We start from the raw sequence: 13,179 nt of genomic DNA on the forward strand, positions 1-13,179 counted from the left end.
CCGATCTCTCCGTGTCGGGCTCTCTGTGTGTTGCTATGGGTGACACAGAGAGCCCGTCACGGAGTCAGCCGGGCGGTGCCTACCCAGTCCACACCCCGAGCCCATCACAGAGTCAGCCGGGCGGTGCCTACCCAGTCCACACCCCGAGCCCATCACGGAGTCAGCCGGGCGGTGCCTACCCAGTCCACACCCCGAGCCCATCACGGAGTCAGCCGGGCGGTGCCTACCCAGTCCACACCCCGAGCCCATCACGGAGTCAGCCGGGCGGTGCCTACCCAGTCCACACCCCGAGCCCATCACGGAGTCAGCCGGGCGGTGCCTACCCAGTCCACACCCCGAGCCCATCACGGAGTCAGCCGGGCGGTGCCTACCCAGTCCACACCCCGAGCCCATCACGGAGTCAGCCGGGCGGTGCCTACCCAGTCCACACCCCGAGCCCATCACGGAGTCAGCCGGGCGGTGCCTACCCAGTCCACACCCCGAGCCCATCACGGAGTCAGCCGGGCGGTGCCTACCCAGTCCACACCCCGCGTGTCGGGGCTGGGAGGCTGCAGGGCTGAGAGCTCCCCACTGCCACTGGACGGACGGGCCGCGGGAGCCCAGAGCTGTGACCACCTCCCCTGGGCGCCAGGCTGCCACGCCCCTTCCCCACCTCCATCTCCTCCTTTATCTCCAGCTCTCATCTGCATAAAAAGTTTGGTTTGAGGCAAAACTTAGTCAGAACTGCACAAGTACAAAGAATCCAAATAAAAAGGCTTTTTAACATAAAGCTGATGAAAGAGACAAATGGAGAGTAATCAAAACCTCATTAGGGCAAATAAGCCACCGGCCTGCAACACCGCAAAAACGGATGGTGCCCAGAACCCAGAGCCAAGGGCGCTGCGTCTCCCAGGCAGCCGCCCTGGTGGGAGCCAGCGCTTCAGGACGCCCTCACCGGCCGGCAGACACCCTGCACAGCACCATCCGGGGTTCGGGATTCTCACTGATGCACCCAAACCCTGGCTCCCAGGATGGTGGGTCACCACTCCAGCTCTGCATTAGAATCACCTGCAAAGTTTTCAGAATGCTGGGCGCAGAGACCACCTGCAGAGGGGCTGGGTCTCCTCTAAGGTTCTGGGTGCTCTGACCACCAGGTCACCAGTGAAGACCAGCAACCACTGGCTGAGTGACCGGCTGGTTCATCCCCCTGCCCCTGTCTAGGGCACGATGCCTATGGAGGGCACCTGAGAAGAGCGTGTTAACAGATGCTGGCTCAACTTCCGATTCAACTGGGAGGGCTCATCACGTGGGATTTTTTTTTAATTGGTCTTGATTTAGGCCGTTAAGTCATTCCTGCGATAGTTCCTTCCCATCCGCCCAGCACTCGGCCAGGCACTGGGAATACAGCAGAAGTGAGCAAATTCTTGCCCTCAGGGAGTCTACGCTCTGCAGGGAAGGCACACCAGAGTGAGAGGCTCTGACAAGGGGCAGAGATGAGACTCCAGGAGGATGGGAAGGATGGTCCAGAACATTGCCCTGCCCACCCCTCCGCACCGTCACCTGCATGAGGACACTCACCTGCAGTGGGTCTGGGACAAAACTCCAGAAGGAGGTCATGACACCAATTCAAGATCTGCAAGTCAAGACGCCCCTTTGCAAACTTAAAAAGAAAGAAAGGAAAGGGGCTCTACCGGTGGTTAAGATACAAGGGGCACTGGTTTGATCCCTGGTCTGCGAAGATCCCACATGCCAAAGGGCAACTAAACCCCAGCACCACAACTACTGAAGCCCACGTGCCCCAGAGCCTGTGTTCCGCAACAAGAGGAGCCACTGCAAAGAGAAGCCCGCCCGCCACAACTAGAGAGGAGCCCCCAGCCAGAGAAAGCCCGCGAGCACAGCAATGAAGACCTAGCAAAGCCAAAAATAAAGTTGTATTTTTAAAAATATTTTTTAAAAATAGAAAGAAAAGCTGTAGAACAAGCATGGAAGATTGACGATTCAGGTCAAACCAACACTAGAGCAAAACTGTGCGGGCCTGTCGGAGCGGATCTCATCCTGAGAATTACCCGAGCAGGTGCAGTCGGTGTTTTTGAGGCCTGGGGGGCCTGAGTGCCCCTGAGGCTCCTTCTTGGGCACAAAGTCCAACAATGCATCAAAGCCCGCTCTGCCCCAGCCCGCCCGGGGTTGGCCCTGCTTACAGAAGGGGAGAGAACTGGGGCAGAGGCCGGGCTCCCAGTTCCAGGAGCCACGTGTCCTAGATTCTCCAGGCCTGCTCCAGTTTGCAGCGCCAGAACCTGCTCAGCTGAGAGGTAATTTGCTGAGGTTGGAGTTCCATAATTTACTCTTGTAAAAAGGATGATTCACTAAATCAGTTCAGTTCAGTCGCTCCACGCCAGGCTTCCCTGTCCATCACCAACTCCCAGAGCTTACTCAAACTCATGTCCACTTAGTCGGTGATGCCATCCAACCATCTCATCCTCTGTCATGCCCTTCTCCTCCTGCCTTCAACCTTTCCCAGCATCAGGGTCTTTTCCAATGAGTCAGCTCTTCACATCAGGTGGCCAAAGGATTGGAGTTTCAGTTTCAGCATCAGTCCTTCCAATGAATATTCAAGACTGATTTCCTTTAGGATTGACTGGTTAGATCTTTTGAACTATGGTGTTGGAGAAGACTCTTGAGAGTCCCTTGGACAGCAAAGAGATCAAATTAATCAATCCTAAAGGAAATCAATCCTGAATATTCATTGGAAGGACTGATGCTGAAGTTCCAATACTTTGGCCACCTGATGTGAAGAGCCAACTATTGGAAAAAACCCTGATGCTGGGAAAGATTGAAGGCAAGAGGAGAAGGGCATGGCAGAGGACAATATGGTTGGACGGCATCATCGGCTCAGTGGACTTGAGTTTGAGCAAACTCTGAGAAACAGTGGCGCACCGGGAAGCCTGGAGTGCCGCAGCCCATAGGGCCACAGTGTCGGACACGACTGAGCGACTGAGACAACAAGGCACAACAGCAGTCCCCAGTGTGATGACTTCTGGGGCTGAGGCCTTTGTGAGGTAATCAGGTTTGGATAAAGTCATAAGGGTGGAGGGCCCATGGTGAGAACAGTGGCCTTAAAAAGGCGTAGAGATCAGAGGTTGCCCGCTCTCCATCATGTGTGGACACAGCAAGACGGCAGCTATCTACCAGCCCAGAGGAGACCCTTCACCAGAACGCGACCACACTGACACCCTGATCTTGGAGTCCAGCCTCCGCAACCATGAGAAATAAGCATCCGCTATCCACGCCCGTGGGTTGCAGTGCTTTGTTCCAGCAATCTGAGCTGACTAAGACATCATCCTGCGGAAACAGAATCCGCATCCTAACGAGAGCCCCCGCCGGGTGCTCTCCTACGTAGGGGAGGGTTGACAGGCCTGCTGCGGAGATGACCTCTTGCTGCCCCTTTCCTGCACTACTGGGGAAACCCGATGGAGGGAAGCTTTCGCCTAGAGATTCCCCTACAATCAGCCAGCTAAGCATGTGGGAGAGGGAGGCTGGGAGCCCAGGTCTCCTGGAGCTGAGGTCAGTACGCTCTGGCAGCCCATCGGGGCTCTGACCCCCACGGTAACACAAAGGTAAGGCCACAGAAATCTTGGGTTCCAGACCATACCCACATTTGGGCAGACTGTCAGGAGACAAAAAGCATCAGAAAATCCCATGCTGGCAGCATGGAGCCAGCGCCAGTAAGCAGGCTCAGAGGGCTAGTGCGGAACACAGCCTGCCGACCGGCCGGAAATGAAGTCAGGCACTGCAGAGATGAGGGATGTGCTCTGATCATCAAACCTGAGTGGAAAGAGATTGGCGGAGAAGAGAGAGAGGAGCCAAATCGCCCATTTGCTGTAATGAATTGGGCTGGACCGGAGAAGCCCAGAATCCTGACATTGATCATGCAGCTTAGCTTAAGGAATCATAAAAGTCTATGTATGGCTGGAAAGCAGCTTTAATGTCATCTGTTCCAACTGCTCCTTGGGCCTGGCAGGAGGCTGTCTGGCCCTGCTGTCATGCTCCAATGGTGGGATCAGCCGTGGCCTTAGACACCTACCCCTTGCCTTCAAAACGCAGACTTGATTTAACCCAGCAATCTGAATTCTGGGGCCCAAGCTGCAGGAAATAAACTGCAAGTGTGGAAAACACTAGACGCACAAATGGGCCTGACAGCAGAATGTACAATAAAGCAGACTGGGTGGTTTGCCTGGGGACGGTAACAGGGAGAGAAAAGGACCCGCATACCCCTGACTGAGGCATGGTTCTCTGGAAACAACGTTCTGTGTGCACACGATTTCCACAGGGTGCCCATAAAGGGGTGAGGCACGGGGTGCCCCACCTGGTCAGCCAGGTCAGGGGGATCAGCCACGACCAGACGTGGGGTGACACACGCCACAGCCAGACCCATCTTGGCAGGGTCAGCCAAATCCTAACTGTGTTGGCTCTACGGACCATGCGGTCTTCGGTTCAACAACCCGACTCCTGCTGCTGCGGTGTGAAAGCAGATGTGGCTGCTATGCAAGTGAATGACCAGAACTGTGTTCCAATAAAACTTTATTTACAAACACAGGAAGTATGCCAGACGTAGCCCTAAGCTTCAGCTGGTCGACCCCTCATCGCCACCTTTACATCTACTAGCTTTAAATGGCAAACCGAAGGAAAGCAAATGTCCTCCAAACCAACCTCGGGAAATGGTTTAATAAGCTGAACCACTTGAAATATATTCATTTTGATCCATATTTATTGAGTGCCTGCTGTGTCAGACACACATTCTCAGTACCAAGGACGAGGCAAGGAGCAAACCAGCCAGGCGTGCGGGGTCCGAGGGATATACTGAAAATCTACAAGAACTCATCTCACTGTAAGGAAAACCCTTAGAATGCCGTGTGAAATGTGTGAAGCGAAATACAAAACTATAAGAATAAGACCAATCAACGTTTAAAAAACACACAGTGGAAAAGAACACTGAAATAAAAAAAAAGCAAGTACACGTTACGAATGTTCACCTTCAGCTGGCTCGGCCACCCCTTCTATTTCTAGTTTCTAATTTTTTCATACAAAATCACATATTATATGAAATAATAAAATCCTTCCCATTGTCCTTTTCATATTTATTTATTTGGCTAAACCAGATCTTAGTTGATGGCACATGGAATATTTAGTTATGGCATGTGGGATCTAATTCCTTGACCAGGGATGGAACCTGGGGCCCCAGCATCGGGAGCACCAGGGAAGTCCCCTTCCCATTATTTTTAAAAGAGGAAATCTGTCATGATTTTAAGGTAAAGTCTGCGTACCTCCTGCAGTTTTCCTGCCTGCCCCCGAAGGCAATAAGAGCCACACTGCTCAGCCCTAGGTGTCTGCACGCTTGCCAGGCAGGGCTGGAGAGTTCAGCACGCTGGACAGAGCCCCACGCCCCGTGGGAGCGCAGCAGGACTGCGGAGAGTCACCTTAAGCGGGCACCTTTGCCTCTCCTCTCTGGCCCTCCCGCTGGATCCACAGGAGGCGCTTGGGTCAAACCTCTCAGATGAAATATTCATTGAAGCGGGAGAGAGAGTGATCCCCTGAGTCTGGCTGGTGCAAATGTAACGAGCCCTGTGACCCAGCGAGGAGGACAGGCAGTCGGATTGTTGGGGAAAAGGAAGCAAAAACAAACGCTGCACGGTCCCGTTACCCACGTTACTAGCTTGGGAGAGGACTGGCAAACGTGCCAGTACCAGTCTCAGCAACATCTGCTCCTAATTGCTTCTCCCCTAGCGTTCTCAGAGCGCATCAGCTGGCGTCTGCCCTGGGAGAAAATCCGATATTTTGAACAAAGTCTTAAATCAGATGGCGTCCTTGACGAGTAATTTCTTACGTGGTTGCTCTTCGGGGCTAAAAACAGTAAGCGCACCTCCGAGGGACGTGGCCGCCAGCAGGGGCTGGATGACCAGGAGGCCCCGTCAAACGGCATGACTAAGAGTTTCCAGCTCCAACAGCACTTCCCAGTGTTTTCTTTCATTCTCCATGTATTTATAGCCCAAACATGAGTGTTCCAGTGCTTTTATAAGTCCACGTGTCCACTTCTTTATGGGTAGCTTTTCTCTCTTTTCCAAATATTTTTGTTTAAAAAAAAAAATAGTCTCTTTGTAAAAGAAAAAAATGTGTGTTTTTTCTTTTAAAAAAAGAGTACATCTCTCTATGTCTAATTCTCCCCGCTCTGTGTGAGGCACAATCCTGTAAGCAAGATACATATGGATGGAACATCCTGTCCTCTTGAAGGAAACTGTTTCTGGTTTTAGGTTCTCCTCAAAACACGAGCCTCCCCCGTCCACAGCCTGGTGGGAGAGCACCTTCCTGCAGCTGCTGATCCGAAGCACCAGCCTGCCTTCTGAATCCAGCACTGGAGACCTCACCCCGCCACCTTCCACCCCAGCCATTCGGAACGGCCTCTGCTCAGCGCAGACCTGCGGGGGCCGCTGCACCTGCCGGGACGGGGATGCCTTTAGGCAGCGGCTTTTGTGCTGCAGGTGCAGCAGGCTAGAGCCCTTCAGCACGGGACCACCAACTCCCCTGGGTCCCAGCCAGAGGACGGCAGTCTCTGACATTCCGCAAAGGTCAAGATCGATGCACGTTTCATCATGAATGACCCTGCAGCATTTGAGAGACTGGGTGCCTCCTTCAGACCAGGGGCGTTGCTTCTCAGGGCTTGAAACAGACATCCTGAAACCACTGGCTCCCCAGAGGTTCTTCCTCACTGCCCCTCCCTGAGTCCTTCTTCAGTCTTGATCCTGGCCGCCCCTGCTCACAAACCTCCCATGGCTCCCCACTGCTAATCCAAATCCAGATGCATAGCATTAAAAGTCTCTCTGCCCGCCTGTCCCACTGCCTGGGGCCCATTCCCAGCCGTGTCGAGCAGGTCATTGGTCCTGTCCAGTCTCCCACAGTCTGCATGGTCGCCTCCATCTGCTCATTCAGTCAACCAAGTTCTGCTGAGTGCCTGCCACGTGCCAGGCACTGGTCTAGGAGCTAGAAGTCAGCAGCAAACGAAACAGACAGAAAGCACTGCCCTGGAAGATTACATTCAAAGGGAAGGAGACAGACAAATAGATACGTACAGCCATGGCCAGATGATGATGAATGACACAGAGAGAAGTGAGGTGCGGGGGAACTAGTGAACGCCAGGGCTGCCCGGCACCTGGTCCAGGAAGGCCTTCCTGCAGAGGCAGCGTTTGAGCAGGACCCTGGAAGAGGGAGGGTGGGAACCTCTCCATAGAAACCCGGGAGGGGCGCACTGCAGGCAGGAAGAGCAAAGGTGCAGAGGCCCTGAGGCAGGAATGCGCCGGCGTGCTCTAGGTACGGCTAGGAGGCTGCTGGGACCAGAGCGGCAGAGAAGGGGCCCCTGTGGGCCACTGCAGGGACACAGCCCTTACTGCGAGTGAGACCTGAGCCTGAACGGTGCTGACCGCAAGAGTGACACATCCGACTTTCGCTATCACGGGCTACCTGGCTGCTGTGTTAGGAACACACTGTCAGGGGCTGGGGCTGGGGCTGGTGCAGGTGGGGTGGTGTTGCCAGGAAGACATTTATCAGAAAGGAAAGCGCTGCCATTACCCAAGCGGGAGACAAGGGCGGCTTAAAGCCACAGTTACAAACGGATCTGCTGATGGTTCGGGTGTCGGGGGATGAGAGCAGGAGCAGAGAGCGTGATGATGGGTTTGGCTTGAGCAACCAGAAGGATGGAGATGCCATGTCTTAAGTGAGGGAAGCAATGGGAGCAGCAGGTTGTAGTAACGGATGAGATTGGACAATTGCTTCTCTATGGGACTGATGGGGACTAGCCTTTAAGCCCCGAAGGCAACACAGTCTCTGCTGTGAAGCTGTCGTTGCCCTGAGTGAATGCTGGCCCCGCCCCAAGCCCCCTCCCCTCACGCACACACATAGACACACAAAGAGCACCCCTCCGCACCACTGATCTGTATCCAAATATTACTCCCTTGAGTAACCCAAGGCTGATTCACTTTCTAACATCTGGAAGCATCTGCACACAGTAGGCGCTCCACAAATATTTTTAGCAACATGCTCGCAGAGAACTGTGCCTACGACGCTTTAATATCTAATGACTCAAGACTGTTCTTTCAAAACATCTAAAAATCATGCTTTGCACTGATTACATATTAAGTGGTAATTGCTCCATCTCGAGGGTCCTATATATAGATGCTGACCCGCCCCCAATCATTCAGATTGTCCAGGAAGCTCTCCTGGAAGGCCAAGTGCGGAAGATGGGTGTTACCTTGCTCGTCCTTGTGTCCCAAGCTTTCATTTCAGAGCTGAAGCCGCCACATACAAACACACTGTGGTCTCTCGGATGGAACCTCAGGGCGGTGATCCTGAAGTCACTCTGGCTGCTGAACAGCTGGGTTCCTACAACACACGAAACGGAGAGAGTCAGAAGATACTCAGGTCACAAACTAAATATCTTAACATTAAGACGCCACCTGGTACGGAGCCACAGAACACAGCCGCCTGGGCCCAGGCAGCCAGGGGAGAATTTCTGGAATCTCAGCAAGGGTAGCGTCTGCCCTCGCTCTCAGGCTACCTGAGATCCTCCACTAGCTCAACCCCACTGCACCCCTACCCGCTGGGATAAGCAATGTGCCTGAATCCACGAACACCACCTGTTAGGTACACAGTAAACCCATGCACATCAACCCAGTTAAAGCACATGTCAACCCTAAACCCACTTTGCAGTTTGAAGAAACCAAGGCTCAGGAAGACTGAATAACAGCTCCAAAGCTACACAATTAATACCATAGATTACTCATCGGGCAGTATAAAAACCAAGAGCGGGATGAGCCAAAGTGATTCTTCTTAGGATCAGCACCTTACAATCACACCCTTATGGCTTGCAATAGGACGCGGTGGGTGGGGTTTGTGGTAGAGTGTGGCAGGTGGGGTGCCATCAGACCCTGAGTGATCAATGAGAGTGTGACATCACAGTGACTCAGGCCACAGGTTGGAGGAAAGGCGTGTGGACCACCGTTTCTATCTGCCATGATACTGCAATCAAGCACCCTCAGGCACTGTGCAAATGTCTGCCTGTATGCACGTAACTCTGCTGTGGAAAATATCTTCTTTATCACCAAGATCACTTAGAGGTAAGCCATAAAAATGCCAGAATTGTCGATCATTTAGAACAGGTCAGACTTGGGGCACGTGGGGAACGGAACTTCTGCGCTGAGCCAAGGTATATTGGCTTCCAAAGCCAGCGTGCCTTCCTCTGCACAGTGCCACAGCCCAGGAGGGGCATCCTTGACCGCCTTTGGCCCTCGAAAACCCTCCCCTGGACTGAGGTGGAGGCAGTTAGGGACCTAAGAAGCCGGAAGCCAGTGCCCTGCCAAGATCTCAAGCAGAGTCTCCTCTCACAGGAACCCAGGAGATGCACTGGGCCCACGGATTTAGAAAGCACTTCCGGAAGGCCGCCTGGCTTTGCCTTCAGGACCATACTTAATTAAATGCTCTAGCAGCTCACCAGGTGAGGAGATAAAAGTCATCAACTGGTGCTCTTGAGAGTTACAGCAGAAGTCTTGATAAAGCCAATTTGCCTAGATCATTGGTCTCCAAACTTGTCTGACAGCACAGGAACACCCTTAGGCATACGATGCCAACACGGGTATATTTATTTAATAAATAAGTGACACAGTGTGCTACTGTACCAATGTATTATGAATATAAAAACAATTACCAAAAAAAAAAGATGATTTTGAGACAAAGACAAAAGGATAAAATAACCCATCTTTTAAAACACACTTTAATATGCCATTTACTAAGAGTAGCAACAAACCTCTTGGAAATGATTAAACCAAATGAGTTGTGATATTTTTAGTAAGAGCAGCAGGACTATACTTATTCCATTTTTGTAATCTAGGGACCTTTCATTGACTCAGGGACTTGACAGCAGCTGAGTTACAGCCTCAGTTTAGACCCTGAAGTTTGCCAGAGCCCCAAAAGCCTCCTTCCAGAGATTCGAGGAGCCAGAATGGAAGACATTTACTGCTGGAAACAGGAGAGACATTTCCCACTTTCTTCTACCACTGATGCAAAGGATTTTTATGAACATTTTGCTAATAAAGCTCCATTTCCCCTAATGCAAAATAATGGCTCCTGCAACTAATCTTTAACAACCCAATTCACAATCCATTGAAATTTTCATTTACAGGATTTTAGAGCAGATTAGAAAAACACTGTTCCTGGGTTAAAAGTGCAAAAATCAAAGTTTTAATAGGTGATACATTCACATCATTTGGGGCAACAAAAATTACAGAATAATACAAATGATTAAAAACATCTGTTTTCAAAATGTCCTCTCCAGGATACAAACTTTTTGGAAAGAGGCTACTCTCTTGCTCTTTGTTAAAGTATCACCTTTACCTTGATGGATGATTAAACATGTTGATTTTTTTTTTCCCTGAATATCTTCTAAGGGCCTAGAGTTGGCAGTCACTTGTCATCTGAGGAAATTCTGGAAACACTTGACTTTTTGTAAGTGAAGACTCTATGCCTCCTTAAGCTCAATAAGCCCCTCCACTGTTTTGCTACAAAATGCAACACACAGAGACCTCCGTGGTCGTCGTGTGTCATCACAACGTGCTGTCAAGGGCTGGCCAGTTGGGATCGCACTGCTGACTACAGTGCAGGGACCATAAAGAGTAGCCTCGCTGTCCAACCCGAGGAGAGCAGTTAAGGCAAATACGGTTCTCTGCCTGGCGCCACGTTGAAAAGCCATTTACAGCTGGGACTGTAAATAGCAGTGTGGCAAGAACAACCATGCTGGGCACTTGTTCTTGAGTCACAGGAACATTAAAGAAGGACGCACGTGAACCAGGGTGGGAAGACGTGATTCGCCCAAGGAAATGCATTGTTTGAGGCGTAGTAAGATAACGCTGATATGCTGTCATAATACTGCTTTTCTAATAAATAACTCCCCTGTGAAGCATCAGGAAGATGAACAGACTTGTAGTGTTCTGGGTGCTGTGCCCCTTTCATTAGCTCAAAAGACAAGCAACTCTCTCAAGTTAACCAAAAAAATTGCTTCCCGGGGAATGAATCTCATTGGAAACCTGGTACTTCTTGTTCTCGTTCTTCCTCTTTCTTTGCCTTTCCTGAAACTTGTCTGGAACCCAAACTCTTCCTCGCCTTTCTGCTACAGTTGAAACCAAGTCAGAAAACCATGGTCAGAAACCAAGCGTGGGACTTCCCTGGTGGTCCAGGGACCAAGACTTCACAGCCCCAGTGCAGGCGGCCCGGGTTCAATCCCACGTTCTGCAAACTGAGAGTCCGCATGCCACAAGTTAAGATCCCACATGCTGCCACCAACACCAAAAGATGCCACACGCCGCAACTAAGAGCCCGCGCGGCCAAGTACACAAATATTTAAAAGGAAGATGAAAGAAAGAAACCCAGCATTTAAGAGCCCAGTTAGCAGGCTCCCCGTCCAGGAAGGATGGAACAGAGGCTGCCAGCCTGTGCACCCCAGGGCTGGCCTCAGGAGCCTCGCTTCAGCCAAAGGGCTGGGGGGCCCGCATGGGGGCTCAGGGGAAAGGCAATCATCACGATCCCTTGTTGGAAAAGGAGCGTCCAGGTGCCGCTGCAGCCCCCGCAATGCGAGAAGGCCCTAGCAGGCCACAAGTCTTCTCTTCAGAAGGAAACAACTGTGCCTAATGCCGACTTCTTGCTCATTTGCAATTCACTGCCAACCCTTAAGTCCAAAAGGAAAAACAAACTATCTGCCTGGAGGAAAAAAATAATCCTCCCTGTTTCTTGGACCATATCATATAACCATATGCTTATTTCAGGAAAGGCAGTGAATTAGCCATGTTTTTTCAAAAAGTGTAGTGATACACTCTTGCCAGCAATGGTACGGGTGGGGGGCGGGGGAGAGGACAGGAAAAGTGAAAGTCGAGCTGCTAAAAGATAATGACTGAACATTTTTGCTGAAAAAAAAATGTATTTGACTATGTTATTCATTCTCCATTCCCTAAAGAGACTGAGAATCTATGTCTTTTAAGTACTAAAATTTTCCAGTTGGAAGACAAGCCATAATTTATATCTTTTTTTCCTACTTTTACTTGTAATATCTCGGCCTCTGCTGTATTTTCTTTGTTAAAAGGGACCAAAACTAAAAAATGTTTCCATTTTTTAATAAGCTTCAGTTCAGTTCAGTTCAGTCGCTCCGTCTTGTCCAACTCTTTGCGACCCCATGGACAGCAGCACGCCAGGCCTCCCTGTCCATCACCAACTCCCGGAGTTCACTCAAACTCATGTCAATTGAGTCGGTGATGCCATCCAGCCATCTCATCCTCTGTTGTCCCCTTCTCCTCCTGCCCCCAATCCCTCCCAGCATCAGAGTCTTTTCCAATGAATCAACTTTTCACATGAGGTGGCCAAAGTATTGGAGTTTCAGCTTCAGCATCAGTCCTTCCAATGAACACCCAGGACTGATCTCCTTTAGGATGAACTGGTTGGATCTCCTTGCAGTCCAAGGGACTCTCAAGAGTCTTCTCCAACACCACAGTTCAAAAGCATCAATTCTTCGGCGCTCAGCTTTCTTCATAGTTTAACTCTCACATCCATACATGACCACTGGAAAAACCATAGCCTTGACTAGACGGACCTTTGTTGACAAAGTAAAGTCTCTGCTTTTCAATATGCTATCTAGGTTGGTCATAACTTTCCTTCCAAGGAGTAAGCATCTTTTAATTTCATGGCTGCAGTCACCATCTGCAGTGATTTTGGAGCCCAGAAAAATAAAATCTGACACTTTCCACTGTTTCCCCATCTATTTCCCATGAAGTGATGGAACCAGATGCCATGATCTTAGTCTTCTGAATGCTGAGCTTTAAGCCAACTTTTTCACTCTCCTCTTTCACTTTCATCAAGAGGCTTTTTAGTTGCTCTTCACTTTCTGCTGTAAGGGTGGTGTCATCTGCATATCTGAGGTTATTGATATTTCTCCCGGCAATCTTGATTCCAGCTTGTGCTTCTTCCAGCTCAGCATTTCTCATGATGTACTCTGCATAGAAGTTAAATAAGCAGGGTGACAATATACAGCCTTGACATACTTCTTTTCCTATTTGGAACCAGTCTGTTGTTCCATGTCCAGTTCTAACTGTTGCTTTCTGACCTGCATATAGGTTT

At 50.6% G+C, this 13,179-nt stretch overlaps 1 protein-coding gene across 1 annotated transcript in view; it reads right to left on the reverse strand.

The window, feature by feature from the left end:
* Positions 1–13,179, reverse strand: part of WDR25 (WD repeat domain 25) — a 149,722-nt gene that overhangs the window by 36,112 nt on the left and 100,431 nt on the right. Inside the window, exon 5 of the mRNA XM_010851424.1 lies at positions 8,276–8,406. Within this exon, the coding sequence (XP_010849726.1) occupies positions 8,276–8,406 (131 nt within the window). The remainder of the gene's footprint in view (positions 1–8,275; positions 8,407–13,179) is intronic.

Source organism: Bison bison, unplaced genomic scaffold (genome assembly GCF_000754665.1).
Source record: "Bison bison bison isolate TAMUID 2011002044 unplaced genomic scaffold, Bison_UMD1.0 scf7180017864302, whole genome shotgun sequence".
Lineage (NCBI taxonomy): Eukaryota > Metazoa > Chordata > Mammalia > Artiodactyla > Bovidae > Bison > Bison bison.